This window comes from Botryllus schlosseri, chromosome 15 (assembly GCF_051294905.1).
Source record: "Botryllus schlosseri isolate E-star chromosome 15, Bs_hap1, whole genome shotgun sequence".
Classification (NCBI taxonomy): domain Eukaryota; kingdom Metazoa; phylum Chordata; class Ascidiacea; order Stolidobranchia; family Styelidae; genus Botryllus; species Botryllus schlosseri.
The window spans coordinates 20339051-20362829 of NC_137250.1; the positions used below are offsets into that span (position 1 = coordinate 20339051).

A 23779-nucleotide genomic window follows, 5' to 3' on the forward strand; every position below is an offset into this window, starting at 1 on the left:
TTCATTGTATCGCATTTTTGTGGTGTATTGAACTGATGAAATTGCTAATAAACCAATGATGATGATGATGAAAATGAACGCGCACAATACGTAATATTATTTAAAAGAATGGTGAGCTTCACCGCTTTATTTAGAACGCTTCATGCATGAGAAATCATGTTGGACGCTCGATAAATAAGATGGATCGCTACTGTTGTTCGGTCGTTTTGTGTGTGGAAATATGTTTGGATAGGTCAGATACTCTGGGAGCTACAGTATCTGTCATTTGTTCAAGCAAGTAGCGATTAACCAAGGTTAATTTATCAGGGATCTAGTAACCAAAATTAGTATGGATCCAGTCCAGAGTGGAATTGGTGTCGGTGACAAAGTCGCGCGGAACTCCGTTCATTACAACCGACCCCAGGGTTATTCCCCGAATCAATACGGAAGCATGGCGACATCTTTGACGTCATTTCAAGTGACCTATTGCCGTGAAATTATTTTAATATTTCTACCTGCTTCATTAAATCAATCATTGCCTTAGAAATTTCATTATATTATGATGGCTGATTGGTATGATTTTTGTCCATTTCCATCTGTTCTTTTCAAGAATTTTCACCTTCATTAATGTATTTATTACATCTTAAATTCTTTTTAAAACATCCGATAGTCTGCTTTGCATATGAAATGGTTTATTTAGGCTATAGGTCTACCTCTGTAACTTGAGAACATGTGCGGAGTTCATCGGTGGTCTGAAAATTATAATCTATCGGTAGAGGCTTTTCAGTTGAGTTGAGTAGAGCTACTCATCAAAGTGCAAGTATTGGCTACTCTTTTATGTTTACAGTTTTTTTTCACCGTATACAGATAAGTGTTAACCATGTTTAAAGCTAAAATTGTTGTGATCGGTCCAAGCGAAAGTGGAAAAACTGCTATTGCGAATTTCTTGGGAGACCAGGTACTGCACAGATTCACTCATATCCGGCTGTTAGTGTGTACTCTGATAACTGTTTATTGAATATTTCAACCACACCAACTCCTGAAGTACGGTAGTGTGCAAGAAAGAATTTGTGTCAAATTGATATTGTTACTAGTAATAACAAATATCTTTAACCGCCTTCAGACTGATCAGCTGCAATCAGAATATAGCGCTACTGCGGGTGTGAGAATTCTTGAGTTTGAATCTACCGTGTCGAGTGGCAACAGGGAGATTGATGTCGAGGTTGAGATGTGGGACTGCGGTGGAAGCGAAGAGTATGAAGGATGCTGGCCTGCGATCGCTTCCAACACTGATGGTAAATCCACGCTACTTACAAGTGTGTTCTTAGTATGATGAAGTATGCCATCTGTGACAAGTGTTTTGACTTTCATTTTTTTATTATTTTATTCGTCTTTTTTGAATTACTACATTACATTACAAGGGGTGATCAGTAAAAAAGTAGGCTACTTCTACTTTTTAGGGGACGTTCATTATTTTCTCAAATGGTAGTGTTGTAGACCAGTGGTTCCCACGTTTTTGACCTGGCGGACTCCGGTAAAACATCACAATAAATGTTGCGGACCGGAGAACCTTCGATTATGAAAATTAACCCTAATTGCAATTACGACCAATGTATGCAAGGAAAAAGGAAATGTTGAAAACTCCATCTAATGCTGCCATTTGATATTTTACGTGGTACCTTGAAGATTTTGCAAGGTGGAGTGCTATTAAAAACCACCAACATGAGTTTGGCTGTTTTTTTCAAATATATGCGAGTTTGTTATTCGCTAGCCTATATTCTACAGCTAAATGTCGCTAAATTCTACTGTCAAAGTTTGGCGAACTTAGTCTAAACGTCTTTTTATAGATGTAACATATAACTGTTCCTAAACGAGTTGCACACCACTTTTCAGCAGTTTTTACAGCACTTTTGGCATTGTGACGTAAGCTAAGTCCAAAGAAGACTATGATGAACCAGGGCGTTGGCCTTTCAGTTCCGAGTTATATCATGTGAAACCCACTTTTTACAGCTCTGCTCGGTGATATCGAATGCTTCGCGGTCATAATATAGTAATTTTCCTCACTTTTAACAGTTTCTGGTAGCATTTTCAAGTACCAGTACTGATAGACGAAAAATTAATAGCGTAATAACTTGACTATTCCTTGAGATTACAATGAAATGCCTGTCTTGGTAGACCCAGTCTCGAGTCATATGACTTGGTCCGAGTCATGCGCAATGCCTCGAGTACAATTAGAAGTTGAGTCAATATACAAATTGACTCGAATCGAGTCATTTATGATTTTTTAGAAAATGACTCGAGTCACAAAAAAATTGCGACTTGAGTCATTACAACCCTGTAATGAACTTTATATGAACATATTTCGACACCTCCCGGAAAAATATGTTTCAAATTTCAAAATTTATTTCTCTAATTAATGAACTAGCAATCATCTTTTTACATTTTGGAATAGAGTTATAGCCTAAGTCTTAGGCGCCGACTTTTATTTTTTACGAGGTGGCGAAGTCTTGTGACGTCATAATTTTTCCATATCGATGACGTCATCTTCGCACGAAAACGCACTTTATTACATGCCGCTGGTGTACATGCAGAGTTAAACCAGTGGTTCTTAACCCTGCCTCCAGCGCCCCCCAAGGGGCGCTGGCGATTTTGAAGGGGTCGGAAACGCTCAGGGGCGATATGGGGGGCGCTGAAGAAAAATGGCTTCGCAGTAGATGATGTGGTAGTAGGACATATCCTTAATGAGTATTCAGAGTAAATTAACATTCCACAAAACATGTCAAATCCCGAATTTTTTGACGACGATGTTAACTAGATTTGTTTTCATAAATGTAGTGGGTTATTATAATTCATGTAAAACGAATTGCGCGTACTTTTAGACCGCAAATTTCCCGGTAAAACAGTGCCGCCACGCTTGCTAGGGTTATTTTCAGCAAAATGTTTCGAATTAGGTCATATATCCCGCAGCGCACAGCATGTGAAAATCGAAGAAGGAGGCACCGTATATCACTTTTGATAGTGAGAGCCCCTTGTACATGAAATAAGTTGTGAAGCTTTGTGCGCGAAATGAATAACTAAATATACTTGTATTTGAGAGCTACAAAATTTAATCGTCAGAATAGTTCTTCATCGTATCATAAAGGATGATACTATCTAGTGTTGTGGTTCACAACCTCACATGAACGTTACCGTAAACCGGGGTAACTTTGGACTTGAGGGTAACTTTGGACACGGAGCAGTAAAAGATTTAAATGGGTATTGATGGAAAACGGCTGCCGCTGGATGTCCAATTCTTTTTCATGAGGCAACAGTACCACAAGTAATCTCAATAAAAGATGGATTCATTTCACTACCAGATAAACATGACCCAACATTGATAAATTAATGGCGGGGGTCAATTTCATCAAAATTAATGGCCATTAAACTTCTTACAACCAAACATAGACAGCATGTGATTCATAGATTCAAAACTTGGCAGCAGATACCTCTAAGTAGTCTTAATCCATGACAAAAATCTCAGTGGGCTCACACTTAGATCAATACAAGAAAATGTGATGTCCAAAGTTACCCCGTCAAATTTTATCAAAACGGGGTAACTTTGAACAGTGGAAAATGTGATATTTAGAGCTCTGGAAAGTGGCTGCTTCATCTGTGTCAAAGTGTATGGTCAACTATATTCCTTGTTACCGGCCTGATGGCTTTTTAAACTGGAATGAGAAGGTTAATAAATTAAGAGTTTGCCAAAATATGAAAAAATGGGTAGGCGATGAGCTGAGAGATTGTAATCGGGTGTAAGCTACTTCAAAAACTTATCACATACTCCTAAAGATGCGCCTGATGAATATGGGATATCGTAAATTACGACAAAAATATCCCTCAGAGGACATAGGGAAGGGAAAGTGTATCTTTTAAAGAACAGTAATATATTTAAAATCGGCAATAAATCACGGTAACATGTTTGCTGTCGATTGCTGGCACTGCCAGTGGGATACCCCTTATCACCATATGTTATTTATAAGTCCCAATTGGTGAAGGCATGAGGGAAAATTGAGATAAGAGATGAATAAGGGGGCATTAGCCTTCATAAACTACCTAATTTTTTTTGGGGGGGGTGTCGGATTAGGTAAAAATCATGCAATAGGCCAGACATATACTATTTTGTTTCAGTTATAGCCACTGCTCTCATAAACTCTTACCAAGTAAACCTCATTTACGAGGTTTCATAAACAATAGAGAGTAAAGGCATGCAAAAAACTACATTGTCCAAAGTTACCCCACATGCAGGGGTAACTTTGGACACGGATAATTTACAAAAATAAGGTACTTATTAATGACCATGAAGATTTTGGATTAGGTAATTCTAATCTTTCCTCCATGACCCCTGAAAAACACAAAACTTGCCTCCCCTACACCCTAGAATTTCCAAGATACAAAGCGGAATTGTTTAAAATTGTCCAAAGTTACCCTGGTTTACGGTATATAATATAAGTTGCTTTGTTTGGGATACATCCATGTAAAAATTATAACTGCGTACAGCAGTAAATTCAATGTGAGCAGATATGCATCCCATTCTCAGTTCACTTACTTATAGTTAGACAAAGCACTAAGACAAAATCCAATACCAATAATTTCCCCGTATTGCCAATCGCAGAAGTGAATTCAGGATGGTTCGAACCACAGGGTATGAGACCGTACCCGATTGTTGTTATAACAACCTGGATTTGACCCTGAATATACCACACACAATTATTATATGGTTTATTATGGTCGAATGGTCCTCGAGCGCGATTAAAGCGCGAAATATTTCCAATACCAAAGTCCCGAAAAGACCGACTGGACTTTAACCTCTTACCAGAACCGAATCTGCTGCAACCCAAACCCCCAATCGGTGAGCTCGAAGCGTGCCCTAAATTATTTCGGTGAATGAACATAAATTACACATCATATTTTGACGACTCCCCACGGAAGATTACGCAGAATTATAAAAAATAGAAATAGGCATTTCGGCGTCGGCCATTACCACGCCACGATGCACGAAGACAGAAAGTTCCGGTCAATATGAGACTCCGAGAAGTGTTTTAAAAATATCGTCAGCGAGAAAAACTTAGCCGAAGAGGATTGCCCTTGATGTTGACCGTAAACTTCCATGTATATAAGTCTAATTGTCATAGGTGCCTAAATCGCTCGTGCCGAATTTTCATGTCGTCGCAATCTGCACCCCACAGGACAAATAACATCCATCAGAGAAAATTATTTGCCAATGAAGAAATACCAATTTTGAATCGTGTGCTTACTTTAGTTTAATGCGTTTATGCGTTTCAATATCTTTTGACTGTATAGCGGACAAGAGGTAAAAAATAACAACATGTAACGAGGTAATTGTACCAACGCGCACGCCCGAATATGTTCAATTATTAATTACGTGGCCTTCATTTTCCAATACAACACCTCACTCGGCGCTACTGGTAAATCTGAATACGCGGGCTGAGAGGATAAAAAGTTTATAGCGACATATATATGCATTACAACCTATTCATTCATGCATTATAAAAAAAATTTATCGCCTAGGGCGACCAGGCCACACAAACTTTGCTGGCCATCGAAATCACGCGACGGGGTTCTTGGGGGCGAAGCCCTCATAAGTTTGGTTTATCACGCCATGGGTGCGCAAGACTATCGTTTCTTTAGGGGGGCTGATGAAGTGCTGTTACGGCCCTCCCTTGTACCCATTGTCTTTATTAAAGTCCTTACAATATGAGTTGGAGTGCGCTGGAGCACGATATTTTTTGAAAGGGGGCGCTGGAGGAAAAAAGGTTAAGAAAAACTGAGTTAAACCATTCGCGTGACGTTTCAATATCGGCCCTGCACTCATTATTATCAAACCATGCAGTCGAGTTATTAAATGGAATCTTAAAACGGTACGATTATTCGAAAGTGTAACTGCGGCCTGCGCTGCCAGTCCGTCCGACGGAAAGCATCGAACAAGAATCAGAATTCACGTCACTGAGAATCTGCAGTTGCATCAATGTTATTCACGCGCAATGCGCCATGTGAGTAACGAAATACACCAGTGACGTGCGGTCCAATGAGGCAGGTGAGGCAGTGCCTCACCTGTCGTCAGGGCGAATAAGTGAAAATTGTGAAAACCCTCCATGAGTCGATGATTATTGATGTTTTACATCGATGTTCATAAATAACTAAATTTGAACATTGCGGCACAAGTGAGGCACGGGCGGGTCGTGTCTCACCTGCGACAATGCAATTCATCATAAATAGCTCGGAATTCATAACTACTGGTATCAATCAAATGCTATCGTCACACTGATTCCGAAAATCCAAATATTAACAGTGTCAGACCACCAGAACCCCCTCAAAATCGCCAAGGAAGGTGACATTCGGCTTTATTACAAACAATACCATCGCAGAGAAACAATAGCCAGGTGAGGCACAAACGAATTTTCCTCATGCACTATTCGCTAACAATTGGACAATCGCAGCACACTGAAACGCGCTATCGATTTCGGAATACAACAGTCTTGACTCTTGACCATCTTGTAGGAATTGTATAGTAGTGACGGCCAATACGTAATGCGGAGCAAATACATTCCCTTACTTATGTAGCTGTTATTTATTTTCCGTTGAATTGTGGTATGTGATAGCTACTTGCATAGGCTGCATTGTCGTTGCTTTATGCTTCGAATAATTTACACCGGTACTTGAAGAGATAGTAATTATTATCCGTCTAAACTTGCCCATTTAGCACAATAGCGACTGGTCCTATGGCTACATGTATTGTATAATGTGGAATTGCAACGGCTATCAGTGTGCAAAGAAAATGCTCTCTGTACCCGCTACTGTTATTATTCACATTTTGGATCTCTTTATCAGGTAGGCTACTTCACGTGCGTGTGTTTGTGTGTGCGTGGGGGGGGTCCGTGCCTCACCATCCATGAACCTCACCGCACGTCACTGAAATGCACTATGCACTGGCCTTGCAAGTAACACACAACAACTCTCGAAAACTTCAAGCAGACGATAATGATGATTATAAACGCGAAATTGCCCAGCCAATCAGTCATTGTCTCTTGCGATTTCTTGCTTCGCGTTGACCAACTCGCGTCGCGGACATTGTTTGCTGATTAAGACAGCGATTTGGGCGGCATTGGTGCACTTCCCGATTAACGTTTGCGAAGCATTTCGGGAGTACATCGATCAATTCGTAAATTCAATCTGCATGTCGATGGCCGCCAACACATACTAATTGAATTACGTGTTGACGGCTGCACAAATTTCCTTGTACGGCCGCAGGTTGGCCACTCCTGGGCTAGAATTGATTCCACTTCCGGGCGCATGCCGCGATCTTATCAATAGAAATCCAATGTCTATCTAATGCCTAATAGTTTAATATTCGATATTGTTGTTCTCGATACGAGTACATCCAGCAATCGTGTATATCGAAATCGGAATGTAGAAGGTTCCCTGTTCAAACGAATCGGATAAAATCAGAATTTGTGCCACCCAGAATCTTGTGATGCATCAATATTTGACAATGGCATGGCATGGCCTACTGCACGTTAATAATGAAAGGAACACTGAAAAACGACTTTGTGCGACAATTTCGGAGTACGAATGTATCAAGTAGATAACAAGAAATATGGATGATGGCAAATGAGAAAGCGTGTATTGTAATCAGTGTCCCACGAATGGATTTTGAGTCTGACACCGTATTGAGTAGGTTTCGTCGCGACAACTGTTTTCTCATTATATCGGTGTTTAAGCTGTATTGCTGCATTTCCCGATTAATGTCACTGGCAAAGCCTTGTTAGAGAAACGAATCTGCGCAGAAATGAATTCCAATTTGCAGGCACACACCAACACACCCAATTTCGCGCTCCGATTACCAAGACTATCACGAAGCTAGCTAGCTCATGAATGGTTTTGTAAACGAATATGGGCGCACAGAATTTAGATTTCAGTCCGTGATCTTTGGTGAACAATTGAAGACGCGCGCGTATTACGCAGCCTCGGCGACAGTTTTCGCAAATCAAAATGTCCGAACTTGATGGCACTGATTTCAAACCTTTGTCGTCTTTCAGAACTCGAGCCATGATACACATCTTCTGATCGTTACGTTCAAGTATGAGCGCGAATCAATTACGCACGATAAAGTCTGTTTGCGGCGATTCGATGTTATTCAGTTTCGCGATGTCGCTTTTTAATCAATATGACATAAAACAATCACTAATTAGCGTAAACTCGACCACATTGTCTCCAAACCAGCGAGAGGAGCCTAAGCATGCTAGGCCCGAAACGCGATAGTTAGACCAGAAATGATATCTTTCACACCAGGCTTATTGCAGATGCAATTGTGTAGGCCAGCGATGATATCGTGCACAACAGGCCGAAGCCGCCAATGAAGATGCGATTGCGTAGGCAAGCGATGATATAGTGTGAACTGGGCCTATTGCAGATGCGATTGTTCAAGCCTGCAGAACCAGGCTTGTGCGACACGCGATAGATCAGGCTAGCGACGATTGCCACGCGCACGGGAATGAATGACCTAATTTCGCGACCATCTCAGCGTGAGATCATCACAGAATCTTCTCGCTAATTGACAACACGTTTCTCGCAAATCAGCCGCACGGAACACTGATAACACAATTATTGAATGGCCACCGAATATTAGAGTTAAAATGATCATTTCAAAATGACGGGGTTTCGCGTTTCAAATCTAGGGAAGTTAGACCCCCGAAACCCCCGTGGCTACGCGCCTGGCACACGCGCGTATCAAAATCGAAGACGTCTCTAACGAGGTCGCATCGATTCGCCTGATTACTAATCACTGGTCACAAATCACTTGGGCGTTTGAGCATTTTGTACGAGGTGGCCGCCACCTCGTAAATATGGTCACGAGGTGGCGCAAGTCGGCGCCCATCTAAGACAATAATATTTTTGACGGACCGGCTGGAAGCTTGCTACGGACCGGCGGTTGAGAACCACTGTGTTAGACTACCTCCATTTATGCTTCAAAATTTTTCCTTCAAAATTACTTTGTCTATAAATTTTGGATTTTGATACAGTATCATCTCCATCGGCAAAATATGTCATATCGGTATCTACTAAAAATTTTGGCAACTTTTGTGCTTTATCATTACTTGATTTCGACTGAACATCGTATATCAACAGGAGTTATAATCGTTTACAATCCGTTCGAACCAAGTGACAAAGACCAACTACAAAACTGGTTCAGTTACTTTGTCACTGGTCAAGGCCTGAGAGAGGAATGCTGCACGTTATTTGCTCACTGTAAGAAGAAGGAGGCCACCCGCAATATCTCTCCGCCTATAAAGAATATCCCTTTTGTGAGTATTTACGGTGTAACCTGTTTCTGTTGTACTACCTGCTCCATACCGTGTGGTAAGAACCGATCATTATTATGGCATGCAGATATCTGTGATTTTGAATTGTCCGGCATATTATATTGCATGCCAAGTTACGACTACCAACACAACTATATAAATTCTTAATATATATAAAGAAACAAACTGAAAAGAAAATGTTGACACCGGACGGATACTTTCAGATACAGATATTCAGATAAAGGGAAATGAATGTAGTGAAATTCGTCACTCGTACTTCTGCGGCAAAAAGCGGGTAGGGCGCGAAGCCTTTCTGACCATCCATTCTAATATACTGATATGCAAATATTCCTCAGTCTGATAGCAATGAAGCCGAAATTTGAACAGAGCAAAAGTAATGACTCAGTTAGTTTGAGGACCTTTTGCTAATGCTCGACCTTGTGGACAAGTCCTGGTTGGGCGATTCTGCATTTCGTTATTTCGTGTAGTAGTTTAATTTAGTAGAGGCAACTCAAAGTGTTCCTCTTTTTCAACTTGAATGTTGTGAGTCGCATCCCTGGGAAGCAAAAGGCTCATATCAAAATATATTAGCCTCCAGGTGTGTCATAATCACCAATGCGTTCACTTCTGCAGTGTATTACAAATTTGGATGGCGATCCGGGAATTGTGCGTGACCAGTTCAGGAAATTGCTGCAAAAGGTCGCTTCCAAGATATCCGAGTCCAGAGAAAAGGAAGAGCTTAGTATTATCAATTGACCGTGTCCTATATTTTTGCAAATGTATTTTTTATGAGTAAAACATCCAGTGATGATGAAGTGTAGCAGAACTGGTCATTTGCTGTGTTGATTTCTCGGCTTTGTGTTTAGCTTCGGCGAGTTGCCGTAGGTAGTCAGGAGAGGTGATTAAAGAAGTCACTGTGTGGCTACTCAAGTAGAAGTAACGACGTAAATTTCGACTCCTAGAAGTAGCAACTTCAAAGACATGTCTAAAGTACTTTCAGTAGAGATAGACTATGAAGGGCTGAAAGTGTACTCCAGTGTTCCAGAAATAGGTTTGGTGGGTGGGTGGCATGCTTTTGACAGTTGGTCATAGGTGACTGATTTCGAGTCAAGGCATGAATCTATTTGATAACATTGGTACTTGTACTTTCGATTCCTACTATTAGGTAGGGTTACCATACGGCCTCCTTTTTCAGGAAATTGAAATGTTTTCCTAGGATGCCGAAATCTCCTCCTTTTTTGCAATTCGACCTTCTTTACAGCTTTTACATACGCGAAATAGACAATGCGGACATTCGAGCGGGTCATTTTGGAGTCGAATCAAAGTGATGACCTTTTTCCAGTCAACACCACAAAAATATCGTTAAAAGTGAGTAATGCGGGAGTCGAGTAAAAGTGGTGACCTTTTTTTTTATTTCCTCTAAATATCTCAAAATAAGCTGTTTTCAATTTCGGTAAACTGACATTTATGATTCCTAAAAAGTGCCCTCCTTTCCGGATTCCAAAATATGGTAACCCTACTATTAGGTAGGAATTCAGGAGGATGTTGCTATAAAACGTACCGGGTCTTGACCTCTGAATTTTCACGCTGCATCTACGTTTTGTAATGATGATGCGGGGCCTATGGTCAAGCTGCGGCCGTGAGCGTGCGATACAGATTTACGATCTCGTCGACAAATCAAGAATAATTCTAGCGCACAATCACAGATGAAGTTGTCCGTTAATCTTGTAAATTTTCCGCGACATTCTGCAGTTCTGGCGAACTAACGTACTCTCGTGTTTTTCATGGCTTGGTCAAGATGAGTTATCGATGCAATTTCGATTTGCCTTGATCAATCAATCGATAGATCAGTGCTCTTCAACCTTTTTCGACGTGGTACACCCTTTTAACGTTTGCTCAAAACTCGTTCACATAAAACAACCAAGTCGGTAATTGGCCTAATAATCATAAGGATTAGCAAGCTATAGGAACTGCTAAATACTAACTAGGGCTCGAGATTACCGTACTATCTATAGTATATAGATGAAACGCAACGACACATGTCTGTTCTGTCACTTTTAAATATGTGTTGTACATGCTTGTTTTAATCTAAATTGTCTAGGCGGGCGCGCCCCTTTGGGGTAGAGCGAAAGCTCGGGAGGGGGGCGCGAAGAAGCGGTCAACCGAAGACAAATTTCGCGCTTTGCGCGATTTACCTCCAATTCACGCGTGTTTCTCTATATATACAACGAATGTTATATTTTTATAATTCTCTCATCAACAGGTATAATCTTCCATGCCATCACAAAATCTGTTGGAGTTGCTAGCATCCCGGTTGGATTTTGTGATATGACGATAAGCTGGGTGGGAAATTTTTCACTATCCTAAATGGCGGCGTGTCTACAAAAAGCATATCGACATCCTTCATGCAATTTCTTATTTTTTTCGATTTTAATTTGAATAAGTGCAGAAAATCCTTGCTCGCAAAGATATGCCGTAGACATGCGAACAAGAATCGTAAGCGCTTTTCGACTCAGATTTTGATACTCCGGAATTTTAAGAAGTGTTTTAGTAATAGCTCAAATAAAGTACGGGATTCAGAGTCTATTCACAGCCAGTTAGGCCGCCCGCCACGCAAATTGGAATTATTTCGTGTCAGCCCAGAAACAGCATGACATTACGAACGATAATCAACCTAAATGTAACAGTATTGGAGAGAGAGCAGGTAAAATGCTACTGCTGCATAAGCGGTAATTCAGGCCAGCGATGATAGCAGGCGCACCAGTCTACTGCTGCCCCACACACAGTCGATGGTAGCACACGGGCTGCAAGAGATGCCAGTAACCTCAGATCGTCTGCCGCTATACACAGTCGATTGCCGCTAATTTGCATCACTAATAACAAAATACTAAATTGCAAATGTATGGCGAAATATTGGACATAAAATCGGCATTTTAAAACAATAGTTTCGATTTCAACATGGAAGCAGTTTCGACCCTGGCTGGCTACGTCACTTTCATTTACGTGCATTGCGGCATTTATTAACGTTGTGTAGGAAGTACCGATTCAAGAGGTCTGAGCTATCGCGGCGGTCTTCTCAATAACCACGAAAAGACAAATCGCTAGCTGAACACATGCTTGTTAACTGCATCCTTTCGAACACCCAAAGGAACCATGGGTCCATTGCCGACGGCTAAATGAATAGGAGAAATATTTGCTTATGACATCACAATCTAGCGGTGTACAGTATTACACTTGAGGTAACATCGTCCCATATCGCTCATTAACTCGTGCGTCAACCTGTACTGACGCATAAACCTGCCTTTGTGATAGCTAGCCATCGGCTCATTGTAATTCGGATCTGGTACAACCCTGTACACCCCATCCGAGTGGTACACCCCAGTGGCGTAGCAGCCACTTGGCGGTTCTGGCTCTGCGCCAGGGGCGGCAGGCTCCAAGGGGGCGGCAAAATGAGACTGTACAGTGAGAGAGAGAGAGAGAGATATGATATTCTTCTCGCCTGCACCATCGAGATGCTTTGACGACGGAGATGCGATACGGACTTTATAGTAAGGTCATCTTGTCTGCACCCCCGTTTTTTTCTCCTCCGTGATTGCTGAGCGCCTAGCGGGATAACCGCGGATACCAGTTTTCGACTCTTTGGTCTGACGCGGCCGGGGATGGAACCCACGGCCTACCGATCAAGAAGCCGGGAGCATCACCATTACACTATATCGCTCGGCACAGTATACACAGCCGGCTAAAAGAGCGTAATTGGAAGTCCTATAGCTGGCGTCTCGTGAGCTAAAATTTAATCAAACAGGTCTCAATCGAAAGCTAGTGTCGCGCTGATTCCGAACACACGAATTAATATGTTAACATATGGCGACGGAACCACTCCGAAATAGCCGTCAAGGCCGATTGTTCGGAGAGTTCGTAGAAAAAGGAGAATGCCTGGCGAACAATCAGAAGATGCTGGCCTCAGTGTTGTTGAAAAAGTTAGGCGATGCAGCCGATGCATGTTTCAAGCTGTGGACAGATGGAAACTTGCAGCTGAAAATATAGGTTTACCGGTATACACCACTTAAATGATATGTTTGGATTTTTGAATTCCCACGCGCTGCTGCAAAGCGAAAGTCACAATTTGTCACCAGCTCTTTTAGAAGCATTTATGACCGGGGCGGGCAACTTCTCCAGTCGGCGGGCCGGGTATAGGAAAATTAAGTACTTGGCGGGCCGGATTGCTGAATTGATACATTGTTCGCCCATTTATCCACATATACAAGGAATAAATCGTATTTAATGAATGTATTTTTCCGACGGCAATGTAACTTTAGAGCCATTTTTCGCCAATAATGACGAAGACAATGTGGATTTGATAACAGCATTGTCATACAGGCGCCGCCATGTCTGCTTCCCTCTGACCAATCAACACACTGTGCAATCCTTAATGAAGATTTTAATGCGTTCGATAAGCGCGGTACCCCGAATTTACGAAATATCAATTCATTAGGGTTTAGTAGGTGACGACATAGCATGCTTGTTCAACTGTGTGGCCTATTTCATTTCGATACTGAATTCATGCGGCCCGCGGCCTCGGAATTTGGAAGTGGCCCGCGACCCGTGTTGAGTTGGCGACCCCTGGCATAAGCGGTGTCTTACAAAAGGCTAGAAGTGTGCCGTGCTACAAGTCTACGGTTACGGAATCAAAAATAAGAAATATCGGCGTGGTGTAAATGACCATTGTAGTCGACAAGCACCATGATTACCACAAATGACATTAGGGTTGAGTACATCGTAAATGCCGATAATGAAAGTCTTCTCGCTTCGACGAACTTACGCGTAAGCTCCACCCTCGCTCGCTGCGCATACTTGTGTAATGTGTATAGTAACATACAGTCACTAAAATTTGATGCATGTAAGCAAGTAGTGGGGAATCTCGGAAGACTGGTGCCGCCGGCCACATTATCATGTAAGACGGAAAACTGTCCACGGGCCGTATGTTGCCCGCCTCTGATTTATGACAACGAGGTGGACTTTTTTCAGTTAGCTGCGAAAATTGTCATGCCTTATACCAGTGGTCGGGAACCTATGGCTCGCGAGCCACATATGGCTCTTTTGGGCATAAGATATGGCTCTTTGCGAATTTTATATTTTTGTGTTTAATTGATCTATATTGCAGCAACTTGTTATTAAATCTTAAGCACGACCGGTATAATTATTCTTGTGGCAGTATAAACATGTCCCTGATAGGTAAATACAGTGGCATATTCGGGGTTAGGGGCTCTTACCCCCTTTTCAAAATCCTCAAATTTAAGTTGATGTCGCGCCAGCGACCAATATCACTCCCGAATTCGATGTACCCGCCACGAAATCTTGGATTGCACGATATGATGATCGATCAACGAGAGTAGGATACGTGGCGGCACCTATATCACAATGCAGTTTTCAAATACACATTGTTTTCCTGAACTACGGTTTGAAATGAACTACCGTGGAAGTGACGATCACAATTACAAATTCAAATTACAAACAACGCCATAGCTATCCACGTTCTTGATTGATAACGTAGCTTTGTAGCAGAGGTGGTCAGTAACGAAGTACTTCTACTTTTTCTAAGTACTCAAGTAGTTTTCCTCTACTTCTGGTACTTACTCAAGTAGATCTGATTTCCGCTACTTCTACTTCTACTTCGTAATATTTTGTGGTCTACTTACTTACTCTTCGCTATTTTCAGTTTGTCAAGTAGAAGTAGTTCTATCTTCCAATCGGGAAGATAGACTGGGGAATTTCGGGGCTGTTTTCACGGAGTATAAACATTTAATATTCATAAAAGTTTAGTAAAGCCCAGAATTTTCGTCGCGCTTCGCGCGCAGTGCTGGTTACGGTGTTGCCAGTATGGTTTCACAAAAGTATCGGTGAATATAATTTAGGTAGAGGGCTGGCGTGGTTCCGCTCACACCACATTGTCGCCCTTCCCCCATATGAATTAATTCATCACAGTATATATGGCTCATCATAACGTTTGAAACTGATGTTTCGCAGTCTAGCATTTACTTATCATATCGTAATCTAGCATGTCCGTCCATGGCGTGTCCAAATCTGGAAAAGGGGACTCTGACTTTCTTTAGTTTTAGAACTGTTTTAGCATACCACCTTTGAAACTTTCTGGACTAAAGCATGAGATACATGTTCTGCTTTTAGAAGTAGTATTTATATTTCACTTTGAATTCCCAGTTCCATATCCTTTGAGTTATAATTATTTATCAGTTCTTTTGTCTGGATAACATACATGTTGAAGTATAAAAGCAAGTGTAGTAATGCCTCAAGTTTCTGGAAATAAAGCTACACAATATGGCATTTTTGCGGTCCACCATACTTTTTATTAACGTTTACTAATCGCGCAAAGTGTTTACACCGTATCCTAAACAACTTCTACGTATCGCTCTTCGACTAAACTGCGGGCCTTATAATATGGGGAATGGCGCCATACCATGCTATTTTCTAAAACGTGCTGTTCGAGAAAACAGAGGATTAGCATCGCATTTCCATATCAATACTATCATTTTCAACCCATGATGTGGACGAATACCTATGATATCGAAAATTGGATACCTGCTAGTATGCATCAATATGAATCAAGGTCGTCACCTATCGCATAGCTCAATTTGCACCTTTTTACGATCCATGTGAACGAATTAGGATCGTTTTCATAACTACTTACTTACTTGAGTACTTTTAAAGTCAGTCAATTCTACTTCTACTTCAAGTAGTTTTAGGTTGCTTATGGAAGAAGTACTTCTACTCGTACTTGAGTAGATTTTTTCGTCGCTACTTCTACTTCTACTTGAGTAGATTTCTTGACTACTTTGACCACCTCTGCTTTGTAGTCGCTGTTGAAATGTGGGCATGTGGTACAACGTTATGTTACCGCCGAATACTTTGAGAATTAAGAAGTCGAATTGGAATCAGTGAGACAATTACATTTGATTAATATCAGTTATTATAAATTCTATGATATTTACGATGAATTGCGCTATCACAGGTAAGGCATCGCCCGGCCGTGCCTAACCTCTTCATACACACTTCATTTTCGAACGATAAATAGGCAAGTTGCGAGATTTTGGTAGAAAAAATGTTTAAAATCTAGTAGACTGGTTAGTAAAACTGTGTAAAAAGTAGATTCATACTTCATTGTTGTTAACGTCTGTTGGAAATCTAAATGGTAATTGTCTTAAGCTTCGAAAAATATGACATGCCTCTCAGTGCAATACAATTAAAAATATATAACTTGCAAAAGATAGATGTAACTCAATTTTTGCTCATTACTCAAATAAAGGCAACCAGCATGATTAGTACAAGTTTTTACGATGAATCCCATGTAGTGGTTTCGAATTTGCGCTAACTTGACGTCACGATTTTTCAATTATGACGTAATAGTTGATTGGCATGTATGGCTCTTTGGGAGTTCAAATGGAAAATATCCGGTCAATATGGCTCATCGGACGAAAAAGGTTCCCGACCACTGCCTTATACCTTCGAATTAGAGATGATTTAAATGACAAGATTGCTAGCTTTTCGTACAAACCAATATGAGGCCTCTAGGACGAATACATATTAAGATATGATCATGTGAAGTTGTTTAACTTGAGATTTTAAAAGGGTTCAAAGGCTGGTGCGGAGCAGTGAAACTACGTTTGATCGTAGTGCAACAGCGTTTGATGTTTTACAGTGGTTAGTTAATGCAAAGCTACTTGATTCGACACCATATTTATGCTCGTGTCTGAAACTTTATGTGACCATCGGTGTTTCAATTGCGAGCTGTGTGAGGAGCTTCTCAAAGCTCAAACTGATCAAGTCTTATTTACGTTCTACCATGAACGATGATCGGCTATCAGCTCTATCCATTCTGTCTATAGAGACTACGTTCAAAAACTTGAATTTGAGGATATTATCGCTGATTTTGCTTTCAGGCGGCTATTGATTTTCTATTTACACAATACAATCGTTCGCTATTTCTTGTCTTTGTTATTTTTGGCCTTATTAACGTTGAGACTGTGAGGCTGAGACGCGGCATATTGCTTGTAATTTGCTGCGGTCTACTTAGGGGAGGGGGGCGGCATTTTAGGCGATAGCCAGGGGCGGCAGCCCATGCTGCTACGCCAGTGGTAGGCCTACACCCTAGGGTGTACGAAAACCCCGGTTGGAGAGCACTGCGATAGATGATATTTTCATCTGCTCAAGACACGCAATGTACAGTGCGATATACAAGACACGTAGCCTACATACCGTTGTAATGAACAGGGGGACGCCGAACGGCCAACCAGCAGTTGGGGTCTCTCGGTCTGGCATCCACCTCGACCTCTAGAGTTGCCCGATGTCATTCGATGTTAATCTTTCTTCGTCGATTCTTTTAGAAGCTATTTCTTGCTCTTCTTCTTTCGTTATTGGGTCTTTTTTTTTTTGGTCTTTTTTGTCGCCGTAAGAACAACGACACGGGGGACGAGGAGCCCAGACTAGCCTTCGACTGCAGGAATCAAACCCGGGCCGCCTGCTTGGGTGGCACCGACGCTCACCACTACGCCAACTCCCCCGTCAGTGCGCAATCGTTAATGATTTATGACTGGCCAGTTTCACCGATCACGTTTACAAAGCCTCTTCTTCTGATCTTAAGTCAAAGACATCGTTCATTTTTGTACCACACACCATTCAACTGGCGCCAATGAAAATAATCATCGCACTTCCAGAGTTTTTGAAAAGTGTCGTCTTTTTCGGATCTCAAAATATGGCAACCCTGATATTAGCCCTCCATTTTACCAGACCACGACCTGATATCGATCTCGCCTTCCGACACATGCCACCTTTTTAATCACCTGTCCTTTTATATTATATTCCTTTACTTTTCATTCAGTGTGCATGGCTCCTTTTTTATATCGCCTAGGATAGGTGGTTGTCTGATATCGAAGGCTACTCCAAATCGATTCGATACCTTCCTATGTTTCATTGTATCGCAGTCTTGTGGTGTATTGAAATGATGAAATTATTAGCAAGAAACTATATTGGCAATTTCTAGCTTCCTCGTATCTTCTATGTTTAGAACGCCAAGTCGTTTGAGTAGCGATTTATCAGTTGCACATTCAGGCCTCCGTGGGGCTTTGGCAATGATACGGATGATCCGATGTTGGAGTTTTTACAGTGGGTCAATCGTATTCTTCCAAGCAGCACCTCAGCAAAGAATTCCAGCCGTATTGTAACTTTGATATGAATAGCGTGTTGAAGAGTAGCCTATAGTAACAGAGCCCTAACTGGCATGTAGAGCGTAACTAAGGCGGCGAAACAGACCACATATACCTTCGATAGTTGTGGTGTGAGTGATTCATGTGACTCTTCCGAGACATGTCCGATTAATCCAGTAAAACACCGAGGTATTTGGCCTTTTTAGCGTTGGGAATTGGTTGGCCAGAGATGTCAACGTATAGGTTATCGCAGGAGTTCACGACCAATAATTGAAATTTCGCATCGTTAATCCGAAATCCATTATGGGACGTCCACTCCAGCACGTTGGGCATTTGCTCACGGGTGACGGCATTCAAGATCGCGGTAGTAGATGCGTGAGATAGGAGGTGAGTATCGTCAGAGAACGAACATTGTGACTCAATGGCGAGGTTTCAAAGATATCATTGACGTATAGTAGGCCTATAAAGTAAAAAGGAACGGTCCAAGAACTGAGCCTTGCAGAACAACACAGGTAGCAAGGTGGGGGGAGGCAAGTTGTTGGAGATCGAAACCATTTGATATCTCCCAGTCAGGTAGCTTTTCATGAGCGCTAGTTGTGGACCCCACAACCAGTAGCGCGCCAATTTCGGGAGAAAAATGCTGTGATCGACGCAGTCAAACGCTTTTTTTAGATCAAGAAAAATGCTACACCCCACGCTTCGCTTCTCAATAAAATGTCATAGTACTGTTCAGTGTTCAGCCACTGTTAGCAGCTGGGCATACGAGGCTTGATGCTTTTTGCAGAAGCCGAATTGTTGTGGAGAAATCACAGACATCTTGGCGAGGAACGAAGATAGGCGCGAGAGAGCAATTTTTCGAACACAATCCCAATACGCGGTAGGACTATAGATAACTAACAGGGTTGTAATGACTCGAGTCATGACTCGACTCGAGTCACGATTTTCTGATGACTCGACTTGACTCGAGTCATTTTTTCAAAATACGGAAATGACTCGACTCGACTCGAGTCAATCTGTGTATTGACTCGACTTGGACTCGAGTCATTGCGCATGACTCGAACCAAGTCATTGACTCGAGTCTCAGACGGCCAAGACCGACATTTCATTGTAATTCCAGAGCCAACACACTATTGGGATTTCGTCTGTTGGTACTGGTACTTGAAAATGCCAACAGAAACTGCTAAGAGTGAGGAAAATTGGTACATTTTAAATGCGAACCATTCGATATCACCAAACAGAGTTATAAAAAGTCGGTTCACCAAGATTTTAACTGGAAACTGAGCAGTGAACTCAGTGACTTGGACTCGGACTCGAGTCATAATTCCATGACTCGGACTCGACCCTCTGCTCGCTGACTTGGACTCGGACTTGACTCGGTGGTGAATTGAAATGACTCGACTTGACTCGAGTCAAAACTATAAAAGTGAGATTGACTTGTGACTCGGAGACTTGTGACTTGGTTACAACCCTGATAACTAACCTACGTAGGTTGGATAACCGTAGGTTAGTTATCTATTGTAGGACAGACATAGGTCGGTAGTTGGTGACATTAGTTCTATCTCCTTCTGTTATAGCTACACAAAGAGTATAATTGAAATATATCTGGTCGCACTTCTGTGTACCTTACTCTGACCAGAAAGGCCCCAACCCCGGTCTCCATAGAAACTCGAATGGTGAATACTAGGACCAACAACGGATTAGGAGTCCTAATAATGCGGAGCATATTCCAGCTTGTATCGTCGTTAGACCCACTTGGCCTATTCCACCTTATGTCACTTTACAAAATTATTTCGTGAATTAGCAAAAATTACAGAGTCTTTTTTGAAAATTTAGGCAACTGTTTCAAACTTTTTTTGCGCTGCGCGCGATTAAATGTGGCCAAATACCTTGGTTATTGGGAACTCTTCCCCCAAAAGAAAAATACGCATGACTTATAGAAATGGGCATTTCAGCGTTGGCCATTACCGCGCCACGGCGCACCAAGACATATACAGTTTTCGGTCATGTACCATGCGACTCCATAAGAAGTGTGTCAGAACGATCGGCAGCTAAAAAAAAAATTTGTTAGTTTGAAATCGTGTGCGTCTTTTAGTTTAGAACGTTCTGGCGATTTCCATATCTTTTGACATATACTAGATATAGCAGGTTACGAAATAGCATCATGTAGCGAAGTCAATATACCAACGGGTCCACCCGAAGATGTTCAAATATTATTTAGGGGTCCCACCTTTTCCAACTCTCATCACTCAGCTGTACCGGTAAATCTGATTACGTGAGCAGAGAGAGGATAAAAAATTGATAGCAATATATATGCAATTCCAGATCATATTGACCGATTCAATCATGATAGATTTTTCGCGCCTCGCGCGTCTAGGTGAAATAAGGTGATTCACTAAACAGTATAGCCTACATTCAATGTAACTGATAAGTAGCGGCAAAAAGCGTAGAGGACAAGGGTGGTCAGGGGGCGAAGCCCTTCCCAGAATGTTCGGTTTATCACCCTATGGGTGGCCCAAGACCAACGTTTTTTTTTTTGGGGGGGGGGGGGCTGACGAAGTGCTGCTGTTAAGGTCCTGCCGGCAAGCAATCAAAACTTTCGAATCCCGCCCGCGGCCCTAGTTGAGTTTGATACCCCTGGCCCGGCCCTACGTACACACACCAGTCACAGCCTTGCCCTTTACAGACGAGTTCGGACTACATACGGTGCATCATCATACCCTCCTAGAAGGTCGCGTAGCTTCGTCAATGACCAGACCGAGCCCCAGCCAATGTAGCCGCGAAGATTCCGATAGGCGCATCCAACTCGAGACTACAATTACAAAGCTAACTTCCTATACACGTCTACTACTAGTGCGTGCTCTAACTGCCTATTACCACCTCTACTTTAGTCTACCGACATAGAGACATAATAGGCCTACTCATTTGATTCCACATCCACCTCTATTCACACTCTCAGCCAAAACTCTGTGAACACCCTCTGTCTACCGCCCGCCATACCACGCGCAACATAAATTCTAGTCAGAAAATACAGAACATTGTGGAAATAATGGAAACCGTGGATTTCCACACGTGCAAAAATTTCCGACATGCTGATCATAACGAATTAAAAATGTTGCTGACACTTTTGATACTACCTAACTATGGAAAAATTGAAAATATTTCTTCGCGCTGTCTGGAACATTATTACCAGACAATGAATCGCATCAGCGCTCGCTGACAACAGCCAAAAAGATTTCAATATTTGAGCGAAACAGAAGCATGCAGGCGTGGAAAATACTCACGTTAAGAGTTGGATATCATCCTACTTAGACTCAACTGGTTATAATTTTAAACTTCTCTACTTCTACTAAACAGTTTTCAGATTTTAGGCAAAGCTGTGGCTTAGAATAGTTGCTGCAAAATTGCTAGTTGTGTTTGAGTAAAACTTCATGACGTGGTAACTTAAATTCGATCCTCTTGAGTACCAAATATGATTATAGTCATAGACTATATATAGTTTCATCACCGTGATTTAAATACCGCGATGTTGATAAATTCGGGTTATCATACGTTTTTTTTTCAAGTCAACCGATCACAAAGTGGGAAAAATTCACCGGTTTTTGAGAATTCTTCTCCGGTTTTGCAAGTCTCACATTTCTGAAAAAGTGTCCTCTTTTTAGATTTCCAAAATATGGTAAGCCTATGATTAATCATCCGAAATAAGACAATATTAACATCTGATTGACACAAGTGTGCCGCACTTGTGGAACAAACTATTGTTTACACGAAGATCCGTATTATCAAGTATTCGCTATGCATACATGCATCGTATAGAGACGTGCAATGTTGATTGTGCAACCAAATTTCCGAGTTTCATTACGATCCGCGGATAATTGAGAGACCATCTCGAAAAAACAAAATGACGCAATGGTTGAAGAGGCACTCAAGTACAAGTGACCTAACAGAATGATATAGATGTGATGCTACTCCAAGAGGCCTTGTGTGCTCGTGAGTGATACTCATAACGCCATCGATTATATTATTATTATTATCGACTAGACGGGTGGATATAAATTTGCGATGTCTGTGATGCAGGCGATATCAGTGATGCCACATGCGATGTCGATATCAACCATATCTTTTGAGATATGTCACGATATGCTATATTGTTGGGGTTCGGTTATGCTTTTTAGGCGTTAGGAGTCGAGTTAGATCAGGGTGTAACTTGGTCGGGGAGGTTGCGGTATAGGTTCAGAGTTGACACTCAAGTAGAAGTAGAAGTAACTCCTAAATTGCCAATCAAGTACAATAGCGATTTCCATTTCATTAAAAGTAAGTATTCGAATCCCCATTTTTGCCTTAAAACCGAAAACGGTTAAGTAGAAGTAGAAGTAGGCTAGTTATTTAACAAAACTTACTTTAAGTACTCCGAAAAGTACTTCGATCGTTTCTGTTGAAGTGTTTTTTCGAACACCGTACACCAATCACCAAAGAGACACGTACCATCAATAGTAGTCACACGGTTTATTTAAATTAGTTGGTTATTCATTTCAATATGAATATACTATTCAATTGCATATTTGCAAATGTAAACTTTGCTGATGAATACCCTTATGTAAATAGGTCAGTCTACTACGTTGTCGTTTCAACAGATATCCCTACCGAGTCCATACAGAAGTCCTCTAGAAATGTATTTTCAAGCATCTTTCGGTTAATTTCATCACTCAGAATATCGTGGCTATTGATTATGAATGCGCGAGCCTTATCATTGCCTTTAGGCTCCACCATCTCCCACTAAACACACTCATGCGTAACGTCTTGACAAAACAATTTACACGCATAGTTTTTACCAGAACCTTTATAAAGGCTATGGTTTTTACCTTGACTGATGACGTCGCATCCAGTGATTTTCGTGTGATGAAATTATTGCATATCACACATAGGCCTACTAGTAACAGCTATCACACATACCCATATTTATCAAATCATAGCCTTTATAAGGCTATGATCAAATCACGTCTCTGTAACAGCAGATTATCTGATATCATTTCGAATGGCATAATCAATAAAAAGTAGTTCAAAATTTGTATGATATAGGTATTGGGTAATAAGTATGCGGAGGAAATAATATATGAACTTGTCACGAAAAGCATTCGACCACTTACTAAGCGGGAACTCAACAATTTTATGGATTTCTTTTCATATAGCTCAGTGATTTCTTTAGGTTAAGAACAATGAGAAGCTCCA

At 41.5% G+C, this 23779-nt stretch overlaps 2 protein-coding genes across 2 annotated transcripts in view; one reads left to right on the forward strand and one right to left on the reverse strand.

The window, feature by feature from the left end:
- Window positions 1-23779, reverse strand: part of LOC145457449 (epithelial membrane protein 2-like) — a 417463-nt gene that overhangs the window by 141552 nt on the left and 252132 nt on the right. The gene's annotated exons all lie outside the window — the stretch shown is intronic.
- On the forward strand, window positions 783-10162 carry LOC145457360 (intraflagellar transport protein 22 homolog). The gene is made up of 4 exons (XM_080335556.1): window positions 783-937; window positions 1103-1274; window positions 9166-9341; window positions 9972-10162. Exons 1-4 carry the CDS (start codon window positions 860-862, stop codon window positions 10092-10094), a joined length of 549 nt encoding a protein of 182 aa, XP_080191682.1. The 5' UTR covers window positions 783-859; the 3' UTR covers window positions 10095-10162.